We start from the raw sequence: 14222 nt of genomic DNA on the forward strand, positions 1-14222 counted from the left end.
ATTAAACAGAGAAAAAATCACCAACTCAAAGACTTGATATATTTTCATGATGAATTATGATGATGATCAAATCAATACAATCAGAAGATACTTTTCCTGTCAATATTGACCAATCTATTTTAAGCTTGTCTATCAGAAAACTATCGTCAATGAAAGAAAGATGGTTAAAGTTTCTTTGCATTTCTTGCAAAGGGAAACACAAGAACTTACCTGTTCCAGAGATGAGGATGCCAACTCTTGTTTTGCGTGGCTCCATTTTTATTTGTTTGGTGTGCAAGGACTGTAATCTATTAGCTTGTAAGGCTTGGAGCAAGTTTTTGACTTCAACATGAGCAGAACCTTTTTATTAAAAATTAAACATTAACTGAAAATAATTCAGATTACAGCACAAGAATTCAGTAAAATAACCAATTTCCTATTAAATTATAAGGAAGATCCAAGGTATGTGAAAAAAGGGTAGTTTTATTTTAAACATCTGGAAAGGGTCCTAAAAGTCCTAAAGTAGATTCAAATAATGATTTTTTAAAAAATATGGATAAATGATGGGACAGTACACCATCTACTGCCTCAAATACAATCTGTACTGTCAATACTAGTGATCCTCTGCCGTCGGGCTTACCCGGTTTCAAATAATGATGGCATTTAAGATATAGCTATATTTTGTATTTAACAGTTATATAAAACAGAACTTCTATATTGATACATGTAATCCTCAGAAAATTGAGATTGAACATACCTGCTTGATGATGCACAACTTTCCCAATCAACCATGCCTCTTCATGTCTCCGAATGTCACTTAGGACTTTCCCAGCCAGTTCCTTCTGTACAATGAGGACTGCACCAATGCCACAATTAAATGTTCGTGCCATTTCTTCCTCTGATAGATTTCCTTCCTTCTGAAGCCAGGAAAAGATACTGGGTATCTTCCAATACAAGGCATCTGAAAATAGCCAGAATGTTCACATTTATAGTCAAATAAGAAATGTTATGGTCAAAACTTTGTAGCACTCAAATGAAGTTTGGAATACAGCTTATAAAATGTAAGTACTATAAACATCTGCTCTGATGGTTACTTATAGCAATTGAGAAAATTCATTAGATTATATCAAGTATCATGGGAAGACTAACTGATACAACAAAATTTCCCCTTTTCTAAAAATGTGCTCTTCTAGATGATTGTGCAAAGTGTTAGTACCACTTTATAATGCCTTGGTAAGATCACACTTGGAATATTGCATCCAGTTTTGGTCACCACAATATTAAAAAAGATATTGAAACTCTTGAAAGAGTGCAGACAAAAGCAACAATGATTAGGAGATTGGAGGCTAAAACATATGACGAACTATTGCAGGAATTGGATATGTCTAGTTTAATGAAAAGAAGGACGGGGAGGGAAGCATGATAGCAATATTCTAATATCTAAGGGGCTGCCACAAGGAAGAGGGGGTTAGCCTATTCGCCAAAGCACCTGAAGGCAGGATAAGAAGCAACGGATGGAAATTAATCAAGAAGAGAACCAACCTATAACTAAAGAGAAATTTTTTGACAGTTAGAACAATTACTCAGTTGGAACAGTTTATCTTCAGAAGTTATGGGTGCTCCATTACTGGAGCCTTTTAAGAAGAGACTGGACAATCAATCTGGAATGGTATAGGGTCTCCTGCTTGAGCAGGGAGTTGGATTAGAAGACCTCCAAGATCCTTTTCAACTCTATTATTCTGTTATGATTTCTCACCTTCAAAAGCAGATCTGAACTGGGGGTGTGGGGAAGAGGAAGGCAGAGAAAAGTAATCTAGTCTAATAGTAAATATTCAGCCCAATTTTTGTTTTTATTTAGCAAGACAGTTGTTAAATGAGTTTTGCCCCATTTTTAGACCTTTCTTGCCACAGTTGTTAAGTGAATCACTGCAGTTGTTAGTAACACGGTTGTTAAGTGAATATGACGTCCCAATTGACTTTGCTTGTCAGAAGGTCGCAAAAGGTGACCACATGATCCCGGGACACTGCAACCATCATAAATACGGCTCAGTTGCCAACCGTCCATAAGTGTGAAAAATTGTCATAAAACACTTTTTTGGTGCCATTGTAACTTCAAATGGTCACTGAATAAATGGCTATAAGTTAAGGACTACCTGTATTGTGAATTCATCTAGCACTGTTCTTAATTGCTTTGTTAATAGCTCAGCCTCCAGGTCACTAGAGCTTAAAATGTCCTTGCTTCAATGTTTTCTCTCCTATTGATTGTAAAGCTTATGTATCTATGAAATGCATATAAGTCTATCAAAATACTGTGGGTTTTTTTTAATGTAGCAAGATAAAGAACAGGATAGCTGTGCTATATCTGTCCCAATTCTAGAATTTAAAAATAAAGTAATACTGCTTTTTGTCTCATATGCAGGTGCTGCTAATTTTCTTAATTAGGAGAATATACAAGCCAAAGAGACAGATTGTTTGTGGTAAAGTACAATTATAGTTCAACATTAAATCTGAACCAGGCCTGTAAAAAATATCCTGTAAAGAACGCTTAAGAATGTATCTGTTAAATCATATTTAATTTAAAAAAAACAAGAAATCTCCAAATATTGCAAAGGCTTTCTTACCTAGAACTACACCAAGTGATGCTGGCAGGACACGAGGAATATTTTCAAGCAGCCCTCCTCCAGTAATGTGGGCATATGCTTTCACATCACCTGAACGAAGTACTGGCAAAAGAATCTTGCTGTAGATTTTAGTAGGTGTGAGTAACTGTTCTCCTGTAAATCCCCACAATGAAGCAATTATTACAACAGAGACATCCACCAAGGCAGAGTAGAACAAACCAAAATCAGAATTACTGAAATGCCTCTTTCACAGAATAATCACATTAAGAGAGGTTCACACAGTTAATAAAAAGGGGACTGTCGTCTGTCCATGTAGTGCACAGGTATCTGAGCAGAAAGCCAACATACATGTTTCCAGGTCAGCAGGAAGCCTGTACATGTGTGTTTCAGGCTGCAAAGGAATCTAGCCGCATTGCTTTTCCTCCTGCAGCATTTCATATCTAATATGTGAACAGAGCTGCATTCCCACAGAAAGAACAAGTATGTACATTTTGAAGTGCCTCATTAAAACCAAGAAACTTCTGTGGCCAGGGATGCCTGCTATAAGTTGATAAGGGAGAGTAAATTATAGTCCACATAAAGGTGGAATGAGATAACATAAATTTGGGTGTTACAATCCAGAGAATGATCTAGAACTAGATTGGAGAGAGTTCTTTATGACAGAAAGACTAATGTAGTGATACTTGAATATGGTGGCTTGCGTGTCCTGGCTTTGCAGTATGATCCAAGCACATGAGTAGTCCCTTCAATGGCAAAACTTTTACCCAATTTCCATTGAGCAGGAAGAATATTATGTAGTACCATGCATGAATGGTTGAGGCTTACAGTGTGAGATTAAATCTGCTTCATTTGCCGTTCTAAATTGACCTTCTGTATTTATCTTTCCTATATCAACCTACACCCATTTGAGTATGACGTCTCCCCAGAGCAGACAACAGAACATTAGCTCTAATTAGGGTGTCTGTGGAGATTCTTAATCATCCAGGTCATGGTTGTCCCCAAAGTCCTTTTTTCAAAAGGCAACTGGACTTCCTTGTTTTTTTTCCTTTGAAAACTCTTTGCTTCCTGTTCAAGAAGCTTCTGCTGAAAGAACTGGTTTGTATAAAGGAGATAGGTAGTCTCCTATTCCTCGCTCTCTGTTGCTCTTTTGAGAGGCCATCTGTCAAAACTGAACTGCAGTCCCAAGAAGGTTCCACACCATTTACTCAAATCTCAGAGAGCTATCAACCCTCAGAGTGCCAATGACCAGATGACTGCAAAGAACATAAATCCTTCCATTCCCCACCAGTTAGTTAGAACTGAAGCTTCTTGGACTTTGATTAAGATCTCCCACTTTATCCCAATGAGAAAGAAATGTGATTAATTAGGGCAGGGGACCCCAACTCCCAGGCTATGGCCTAGTCAGAACCGGGCCCCGTGAGAGGTGGGCCGGTGTGCCTGCGCGCACGTGAACTCTTTCATGCAGCTCAACTTGCATGAGTGACGGGCCAGCATGCATGCGCATAGAGCTCTACTTGCAGTCGAGCTGCGTGTGTATGTGCGTGCACCCTGGCCCACTGCTCGCATGGCCCAGTTCCCCTACCCCCGCCCCCCCCCAACTGGGCTGCTAAGCTGCACAGGTTGTGGACCACTGAATTAGGGTATCTCTGGACAGTTTGCACTGAAATTGAAAAGTGTATTATGGGAGCAGTTGTATTGGAAGTGAATAAAGTAGGTTTATTAGCTTATAAATCAATGCAGCTGATAAAGCACTCGGTGGTTGATGTGTTGGCTGGGGACAGAAATCCAAAATTCACTTAAGTTTAGCCAATTCAACAATGGTGGAAAATGAGGACAGAAATGAATACTGCAGTTTTTGGAAAATATTTACAAAGTAATTTGTATAAACATAGGCATAAACATATTAAATATACAATCAGAAATTAATATTTATATTGCATGAAAATGCTGTATTTACAGAGCTTACCTAGTGTTTGTTCAGGACAGTCACCCACTGAAGGAGAGGAAAAATCTAAAGAGGATTTTTCAACTATCTTTCTCACAAGGCTAAACCCATTGCTGTGAATACCAGAGGAAGCAATTCCAAGAACTACATCTCCATCAGTGATCTTGTCAAGCTGGGGGAGCATCTGTCCTCGTTCTACAGCACCCACAGCAAATCCCCCAAGGTCATATTCTCCAGGTGGATACATGCCAGGCATTTCAGCAGTTTCTCCGCCTTGAGTTTGGGAGTGGGGTGAGGATGGAAAAATGTTATTGTGAAGTTTTATGTAATCTTACTATCTGGATTCTTATATACATTATAATATGACAAAGTTTAGAATGTCATAAACGTTTTAATTCTAAGGAATAGTGCTGCCCTGGGAATCCTACTATGAAATATTGCCTATTCTTTCCTACCAATTCTGTAGAAGAAAATAAATCAACAATGGAAAAAGAAAAATGGCTAAGACTGCTTTTATATTGTGGGATTTCAATACCAATAATTCCCAGCCAACAAGGAATCTCATAAAGAAAAAGATCATCCCAGGGAACTTGTCTTAGTATAGTTAAAGATCCAGAAGATTCATATGGTGTAAATCTATTGAACTGTACAATGTCTGATCTGTCTATAGAAAACTAGCATATTAGAGAGGGAAAAACAATGAATTAATTTTACCTATACCAGTCTGTCACTTTAAATCCCCATTTTGATAACCCATTGCAAATCCAATGCCTGGGTTTAACACCCTGAGCTAAGCCATGTTGCTATTGTGCTTGTATTAATTTAGTCTTTTAATATTGCATTTTTTTCTATATACCGTAAGTCATCAAGAGTTATTTTGATTTTAGTAGCAAAGGAATATATTGTTTTTGGCTTAACAATGGTTATTCTAAAATCATTGTTTCTGGATTTGTAATATATTTGTAAAATATATTTGTAATATATCATTCTCAACAACATGCAGGTTTCCAACCACCACCCCAGCTTCCTTTCCAAAGATGAAAAAATTCCTGTGATAATAGAAGTAGAGAGCCATACCAAGGAGAGCACAGCCTGCTAGTTTACAAGCTTCTGCTATTCCAGCTATGATTGTCTGAGCCATCCTGACATCAAGTTTCCCACATGCAAAATAGTCAAGGAAAAAGAGAGGCTCGGCTCCTTGAGCTAGGATGTCATTGACACACATGGCAACCAAGTCTTGTCCGATGGCATTATGCTTATTACACAACTGGGCAATCTGTTATGAAAATTAAGAAACAGCAGCATGTCATGATCATACAATTCTCATCTTGATGAGGCTTGACAAAAAGTGCCGTTGCCAGTTTTTCCCCCCAAAGTACATTTGTTTGCCAGCCCTAAATAAAGTAATACGCTATAGCCTCCAAAAAGGTTTTGCTGAATAGATCAATTTTGTTGGCCATCCCCTCATGGGTACTTTAGACTAGAGATTTCAAGGAGAGATCATGGAATCCCCTGCATACCCTACTTTGAATTCCCTATATGGAGTCCATGGATGCCACTGTACCGGGAAGCTAAAAGTATCAAGCAATAGTAATTTCTCACCTAATAAAGGAGTGTTTTGTTATTTCATGTCTACCACGGCAACCATTTTTTGAAGACTGCTCATAGATATTGACTTTTTAAATATACCACTAGCCAAAAAATATTAGAAATCCCCGATCTAAATTTATTAGATTTATATGCTGCCTTCCTTCAAGAGCTTCAAGTAGTCTCCTTAATTTTAAATTCACAATAGCAAACCTGTGAGGTAGGGTGAGTGAAAAAGCAAGGGGCACATATTCATGAAGTGAATTTCCATGCTGGAGATGGGTTTGACCTTGGATCTCCCAGTTCTAGAGGTTCTTATGAAACTTGATTTCAGTCTTAAACCAATCTCTCTAAAAATAAACATAAAAACACCTCCCAAAATAAAGAAAAAACTGTAAGATGCCTTCATTTTTTATTACCTTGAGCTTTGTTCCAACACCATCAGTACCAGACACCAAAATTGGATCTTTATATCCAGCTTCTTTTATATCAAAAAGGCCAGCAAAGCCTCCAAGTTCAGCATTACAGCCTATCAAGTGTTGGAAAAGGGTTATTACTATGATAAGATTTATCAATTTGTTGTTCTGGCTTGATTTCCCCGTTGTCCAAATCTTGACATAAACCCACAAAAAATAGGTTCCAGCAAACATGGGATAACATTTGTTTCCATTATGGATTTTCTTGATTTGTGGGTACTAATTTTGATTTTATTTGGAAATGAGTCAGTTGTAATGAAAGTAACTGCCCTCAATATGGTACCTTCAAGATGAATTGGGATTTCAATTCCCAGAATTCTTAACCTTCCCCAATAAGGTAATATGGCAGGGGAGGGCAAAATAAAAGCTTGTTCTCCCTTCCCCACTGGCCCTGAATTAATCTGGATTCCTTTGGCAACTCAGTTACCAAATAGTAATTATTTAATAGGGCTTACTTGATACCAACAAGAAGTTCCATCAGCCTGAGCTAGGGCTCCTGAGTAGACATGCAAAGAATTTCTTTAATTGCTAATTAATTTACAGAACTCCTGCTGAAATAAGGATCAGAATTATATACATAATCCCAAATGGAATTAGTAGTAATCCAATATTCAGTCATTTCTGCACCCTTGAATTCCAATGGCAAAATACAAATCTAGTACCTAGAAAATATTAATGAACATAAGTTTGACAATTCATAATTCTACAAAATGTAACAAGAATATGTTATCTTACCTGTTCTAGATGTGGCTGCTGCTAAAGGTTTAATTTTCTGAACCAAGGTGTTACCAGCTGCAATATCTACACCACTGTCTTTATATGTTAGGCCTCTAAAAAGGCAGAATAGCCAATTACCAATTTGCCCATAAATACAATCTATTTTGCAGTTGTATTTTCTAATGCTTGTGTAGATTTGTAAGGACTTTTTACTCATCCTGCTTCTTTACCTTCAACAAGCATACTGTAACAGAGAAATTTAGCTGTTAAAAACCAGTGTTCTAAAATCAAGTTTGTGTTCTAAAATTTAGTTTTAAGGGTATTCTAAAGCTAGGTGTTCTAAAACAACATTTTTAGAAAGGTATTATAATGATATTGATTTCAAAACTCAGTAGTTATGTACCAGTACACTTAAGACTGCCATTTCTGGTGTGTGATGCCTTAGCTGGTATTATGTTGACCAAAAGGGAACATAAGACCAGACGGTCTTACAACATAGTTCTCTAACTCTCCATCATAGTATATGGCATTACTGAGAACCCATGGAAGCAAGGTTCTTAATATCCCTTTGTGAAGTGCTTTGCTCAAGTGTGTCATCAATAAAATTTTACATAGATTTACCTATTGATTTTTGTTAAGTTAGACTACTACTATTCAAACAAGTAAAAATAAGAATAGCTCTTACCAACCAATAGCTAAAATATGACATAATTTTTACAGGCAATTGTGTGTTAATTTGTATCTTCCACACACATTTGTGAAAGTACTGTTACAACTTGCTACAACTTACCCGTGACTGCAGCCTAATACAGCCCATACCTCAAACAATACTCTATTTAAATAATATCTAAGAATTATTTAAGAAGAGTATTATTTGAGATATGGGATTTCAAGGTTACAGGCTACAGTCAAGGGTAAATTTGTGGAAGAACTAAGTATCATGTTCTTTTAGCCACACTGAGATTTTAGCAATTCTGAATCATGCTTATGATAAAGCTGTTTAATAACTTAAACAATTTTAAGACCCCAGTAGAAAAAAAATATCAATATTAGGGTTCATTAGCACAAAATGTCAAAATTGTGTTACTTGTAGTACTGTCAATCAAGTATGTACCCAAATAATTCAGTTTAAATAAAATGGTTCCTATCTGAACATAATGCAAAGTCCAGTGATAAATTCATATCTCATGTCAGCTGTTTCACAAGATTCTTAAATACAAGACTACCTTAACTCTTTAAATATTACACTGAATTTACTGAATATTACAGATGCTTTTCTGGCCAAAAGGCCACTTCATAATCCTGCATTTGCTATAGTCTATGAGAGTTTATAAAACGTTTATTTTGCCTTCTTTAAGCTGATAATAATGCTCTAAAACTTTTTTTTCCAGTTTTGCTGCAATGAGTACTATAGCTTTTCATAGTGAGTGTCCTCTTATAGCTGTTCAAATATACGTACTTCAAAATAAAATACAAGGTAGTTTCAAAAAAATTCATTTCATTTGATTTATATCACTTTTCAAATAATTATTCAATACTAAGAATAATAAAATTAGATATGATGACACGGTTAGTAACTTTATTGCATTACAGAAGATTAGTCTTGCAGTGTACTGATATGTCATACACTTTCAAGCAAAGAAAGCTTTATCAGGAGACTATTAATACAATACAAAAGATTGTGTTATCAAGAAATGCTTGATACTACTTTGATGCCAATTTTAATATTTGGTGGATTTTTTCTCTTAAAAAGGAAGACTTTGTTACAGCCCAGATAAATTCAAGTGAATTCCTGGATTAGATACTAATTTTGTTAATATAATTGTACAAAAAAAAAAGATTGATTCTATGTATTTCTTGTTACATTGGTCTATTTCTCCATAGAAAGGAACAAATAGGAGGATCTGAATTCCCTAATCATATAATTCAACTGGGGATCCAGAGTTAGGGAGAAAACATTAAAAAAAGGCACCCCTTTGTGGCAGCAGTAACTGTCAAGGTGAATACCAAGACAGGATGTGAAGCTAAAGTGTGTAGTCCCAGAGGGCTTCTAGGAGACAGCACATTAATCATGATACCAAACTGGCTCTAAATTGTTCAGGTAAGGGGGTATATGTTACATTCAGATGGATCCAGTTTCTTAATTGAGATCTATTAAACCAAGAGTTCACTATATAAAAATTAAATCAAGCAGCAATTTATAATGCCTTGTGTGCCTTCTGCTTGCTTAAATTTAACTATCAATTTTTAGTTTTGCCTTCAAATAGATACCTGGATTGTTTAAGAAAAGCAATAGCCCGATAACCAATATCCTTTCTATAAATGGCCCCTTTGAAACGAATGATTTCAACTCCTTTGTTGGCATGCTCCAGAGCAGATATAAGATCTTTCTTGATAGCTGTCACAGTGAGGACTCTTCCACCACTGGTAACCACCTTGCCATCTTTTAGGGTTGTGCCAGCATGGAATACCTCCAAACCTTGTTCTTTAGCTTGAGAAAATCCTGTAAGGAAACAATATGTTAGAATTAAATAAAATTTGGATACTAAAAAACTTTTACTATGTATCTATTGTGTGTATATTATTTATTTATTTATTTATTATTCAAATTTCTATACCGCCCTTCTCCTTTCGGACTCAGGGCGGTGAACAGCCAAAATAAAAACATCTATACATAACATTACAATTAAAAATAGAGTTAAAATAATTTATAAATTTGGCCCGTAATTTAAAACTTGTCAATTTAAAATCAATATTAAAATTTTAAAACTAACCCTAAAATCAAGACAGACCGGCTAACTGAAAAAAATAAGTTTTTAGGGCCCAACGAAAAGTCCGGAGGTCGGAGATCACTCGTATCTCTGGGGGTAGATTGTTCCATAGGGTAGGTGCCACCACAGAGAAGGCTCTCCTCCTGGGGGTCGCCAGCCGGCATTGTCTGGCCGACGGCACCCTGAGGAGGCCCTCTCTGTGGGAGCGAACCGGCCGGTGGGAGGCTATTGGTGGCAGAAGGCGGTCCCGTAAGTACCCTGGCCCTAAGCCATGGAGCGCTTTAAAGGTGATCACCAACACCTTGAAGCGCACCCGGAAGTCCACCGGAAGTCCACCGGAAGCCAATGCAGCTCGCGCAGGAGAGGAGTCACATGGGAGCGCCCCGTCGCTCCCATAATCCCCCGCGCGGCCGCATTCTGCACCAGTTGGAGCCTCCGGGTGTACCCCAAGGGGAGCCCCATGTAGAGAGCGTTACAAGTAATTATCATAATTACTATTATTACTATTGCTATTACTATTGCTAATACTATGATGACTTCTGTTACTGCTATTGTTGATTGGTAAAGACCACAAGTAACAACACAATAGCATACATGACATAATGGACAAGCTACTTCCAGGTTTTTCTCACCAGTTTTCATAAAATTTATGTATTTAAATTACATCATAATATATGAATATGTAAAGCAGGAATGTCAGAGAATTCCTAGAAGCCTGGTACTCAATTAATGGGATGTCAACAGGTCAATGGAGCTTGATATGTTTGATTATCCAATCAGATGGCACACAAGGTCCCCCAAAGCTAACAGATGAGGTAGATCAATCAAAATAGAGGCAACAAATTGACTTCTCACATGAGTTCATTCAACTGAACCCTCTAAATTAAAATCCCACATAAACTACAAATACTGCAGGGCAACAGAACTTTAGAACTTTGCATTGGGGAAGCTTGGTTAGGACACAGGATAAAATTATTTGGAAAATCTGATCAATATTATGGTACTGATCTCTCAAAGCCTGGAAACCTTGACTTCCAAATATGCTTTGTGAGGTTTGTGGTGAACCTGAACATCTGGAAGTGATAGATTTCCACTTTTGATATAACCAATTTTGTCTTCTCTTGTAGTACTACTACTATTAGTACTACTACTAGTAGTCATCATCATAATGACCTGCTTGGTAAACAAAAATGTCAAATCTAGTCTAAACATCTGACTGTGCAACCATCCATACTAATAATAGCCATAAGCCATTAGGCCATATCAAAATAACAGAGTAAAAGGCAAAATTAGAAGAAAATCGAAATCATATTCCTGATCACTTTTATTATTTACCTTAATAAGATCTATATATGAACAGTCTCAATAGTACTGTTTTATTCAGATAAAATGTCAAATTATATGCTATATTCAGATTCTGGCAACATATTAAATATATTATTCTAATGTATGCATCCAAATGGGCTGTATGTCTAATGTGTGGTTTAAGATACCCTATTGATCTCTTACTTTATTATATAGTTGCCACTCAAATAATATATGTCTTCAACCTCTGAAACACCACAAATAGTATATGTACATGGTAAGCAACTTGATTATATCTTCCATATTTAACTATTGTAATTGTCCAAATCTTAAGGAAAAACCCTTGGGCTATTTGCACATTTTGTATTTAGATAATTTTGAATTTGAAAGGTGCATTTATAGCAATTTGTCCATTTCAGTATGCCGGCCTTACTAAAGGCAGCCATATTTCTTTGAGATTCTGCATCAAAAGTCTTCTCTGATAGAAAAAGAACATTTATTATTTCTGCTTGTATTCTAATACAGAAGCTAAACACATTCAAAAAAAAATAAACTGATTAAAGCTAGTACTCTTGTTATTTGAGATAGCATGGTACCAAGAAATTCACATGGCCTCCAGTGGAATGAGAACACTGAAAACGCTGCACGTGGGATTCTATGTGACTATTTCATACCTGTTATTTCCAAACCTTTGGCATAATTTCCTGGATAGCCTTCACTAGCCATCACCACAGTAACAGCTGCACGATCTTCAAACCAAACGGGTATGCAGTTAGACAACTTCTTATCAATGGTTGCTTGCATAACCTCATAAAGGTCACTTTTAAGAAGTGGGAGAATTACCTATACAAATGCAGACAAAAGCTATGTTATTATTTAAACTACAAAATATGTGACATTCATAAGACTATTAAAGAAGCATATGAAGATTCCAAGCATATTTATTAAGAAGTATATTCCTTTAAACTCTCCTCTAGTTGTGGCAATTTTTACCTTGGCTGATCTCAGAAATCAGCAAGGACAGTTCTATTTAGTGCTTGGATAGGAGATCACTGATTAATGCTTGAATGGGACACCACCAGGAAATCCTAGGGTGATAGGCTACACTAGAGAGTTGAAAAAAAAATATCTAAGAAATACACAATGCTAAACTACATAATACCATATAAACTACTTGTATGTATCCTTGCAGTCATCAGAATTTAGATTTTTGATGTTCTATTAAAATGTAAAAAATTAGTCAGATTCTATATAAGTTATTATTAATACACTAATAAGAATAAGACAAACGAGATGCTGTTGCTTTCCAATAAAAAGATGTATTGCCAGTTTTACTGAGATTCAAAATCATGACCAAGATGGTACTTATTAGAATCTGAAATCAACACATTTGAGCTGATATTATTAATGGTATATCTAATTCGATGGAATAGAATTAAAAATTCAATAAAGATTTTTTTTTAATAAAGTAGAAGATTAGTTTTAAAGAAGAAAATATCCCTTATATTTCCACACTTGTTCACAATGCAACTCAGGACATTTATTTCTATAAATCAGCTTTAATTCCAGTTTGGTCTACTGGTTAAAACACCCAGCTAGAAAGCAGGGGACTATGAGTTTGAGTCCCACCTTAGCCTGAGATGGGACTCAAGGGTGTCCCACTGAGAGTGACTTTGGGCCAGTCACTTTCTCTCAGTCCGAGACATCTCACAAGGTTGTTGTAGAGAAAATAGAAGGGGAAAGGTGTGTTGGATATATTCATTGCCTTGAGTTACTTGTAAAAATAATACAAGCAGGGAATGAATGAATGAATGAGTGAATGAATGAGTGAATTAATTAATTGTATATAAGGGTTATTGTAGGAGATGACCAGGCTGAGCCTGACAGAAGAGTCAAACAGTCATGACTCCCTTCACACCTACAAGAACTCTAAGTCCAGCTCACCTTCAATTCCCTTGATTCTTATCTACTGCCAATTTGCTTTGGCCATTAGTAGTTCAGATTCTTGTAGAGAGCTTAAGCTTGAAATAAATATTTATACCCATTTGAACTGCCTGGATCTTCTGTTTTTCCTGGTGCTTGACAATTATTCTTCTTTCAATTCTCCACTCTTTGCTATTTCAGTTTTCATTTGGAATGGGTGGCACAACAACAATCAATTTAAAAATGCCTCCGAACAGTACAATACAAAACAGTACATTCCAATACAATATTGGAATGGTGTAAAGCAGTCTTTCCTCAAAATATATTGAGATGGCAACTCCACGAACACCAAGCCATAAGTGGGTGAGTGAGAACTACGGACAGATCAATGGGAACTGCCACTTAAGCAATGCAGTTGTAAAGTATGATGTCATGTGACTGCATTGCTTAGTAACCAAAATCCTGGGAGTCTTATTTGATGTTATAACCACAGGATGGTGTACGTCATTAAATGAGAAGAAGTGGGAGTTCCTGGCAAGGAGTGCAATGAGTATGTGGGCCCTACCTGTGGATGTTAAGGAGCACAGTGAGTCAGCAGGAGCTGAGGTAGATTGGCATGGACCTTGGGCAGATACTATGGAGCACGTTGGTAAGTTGGTGGAGGCTGTGGTTGGGTAGTCATGTGCTACAGTTAACAGGCAGGAGCTGCTAGAGTGTATGGGATTTCTGGGATCTCATATTCTATAGTGGGGCTCCTTGGGAGAAAAAGCAGCATGTGGGAAACTGACAGGGAACGTCACAAATGATAATCAATTTGAGTAGTCGCTGAGTGAGTGGTCATAACTTGAGGACTAACTCTATCATACATTTTTGTGAGTTTTTGGATAAAACTATTTTA

The 14222-nt window shown here is 36.7% G+C and overlaps 1 protein-coding gene across 1 annotated transcript in view; it reads right to left on the bottom strand.

The window, feature by feature from the left end:
• LOC132710509 (trifunctional purine biosynthetic protein adenosine-3-like) overlaps nt 1–14222 on the bottom strand; it is a 40725-nt gene that overhangs the window by 5677 nt on the left and 20826 nt on the right. The window contains 9 exon segments of the mRNA XM_087895854.1: nt 211–339; nt 737–940; nt 2601–2753; nt 4567–4818; nt 5623–5821; nt 6552–6661; nt 7344–7438; nt 9597–9828; nt 12076–12244. Coding sequence (XP_087751980.1) covers nt 211–339; nt 737–940; nt 2601–2753; nt 4567–4818; nt 5623–5821; nt 6552–6661; nt 7344–7438; nt 9597–9828; nt 12076–12244 — 1543 coding nt within the window.

Source organism: Pantherophis guttatus, chromosome 5 (assembly GCF_059756535.1).
Source record: "Pantherophis guttatus breed Tessera chromosome 5, ASM5975653v1, whole genome shotgun sequence".
Lineage (NCBI taxonomy): Eukaryota > Metazoa > Chordata > Lepidosauria > Squamata > Colubridae > Pantherophis > Pantherophis guttatus.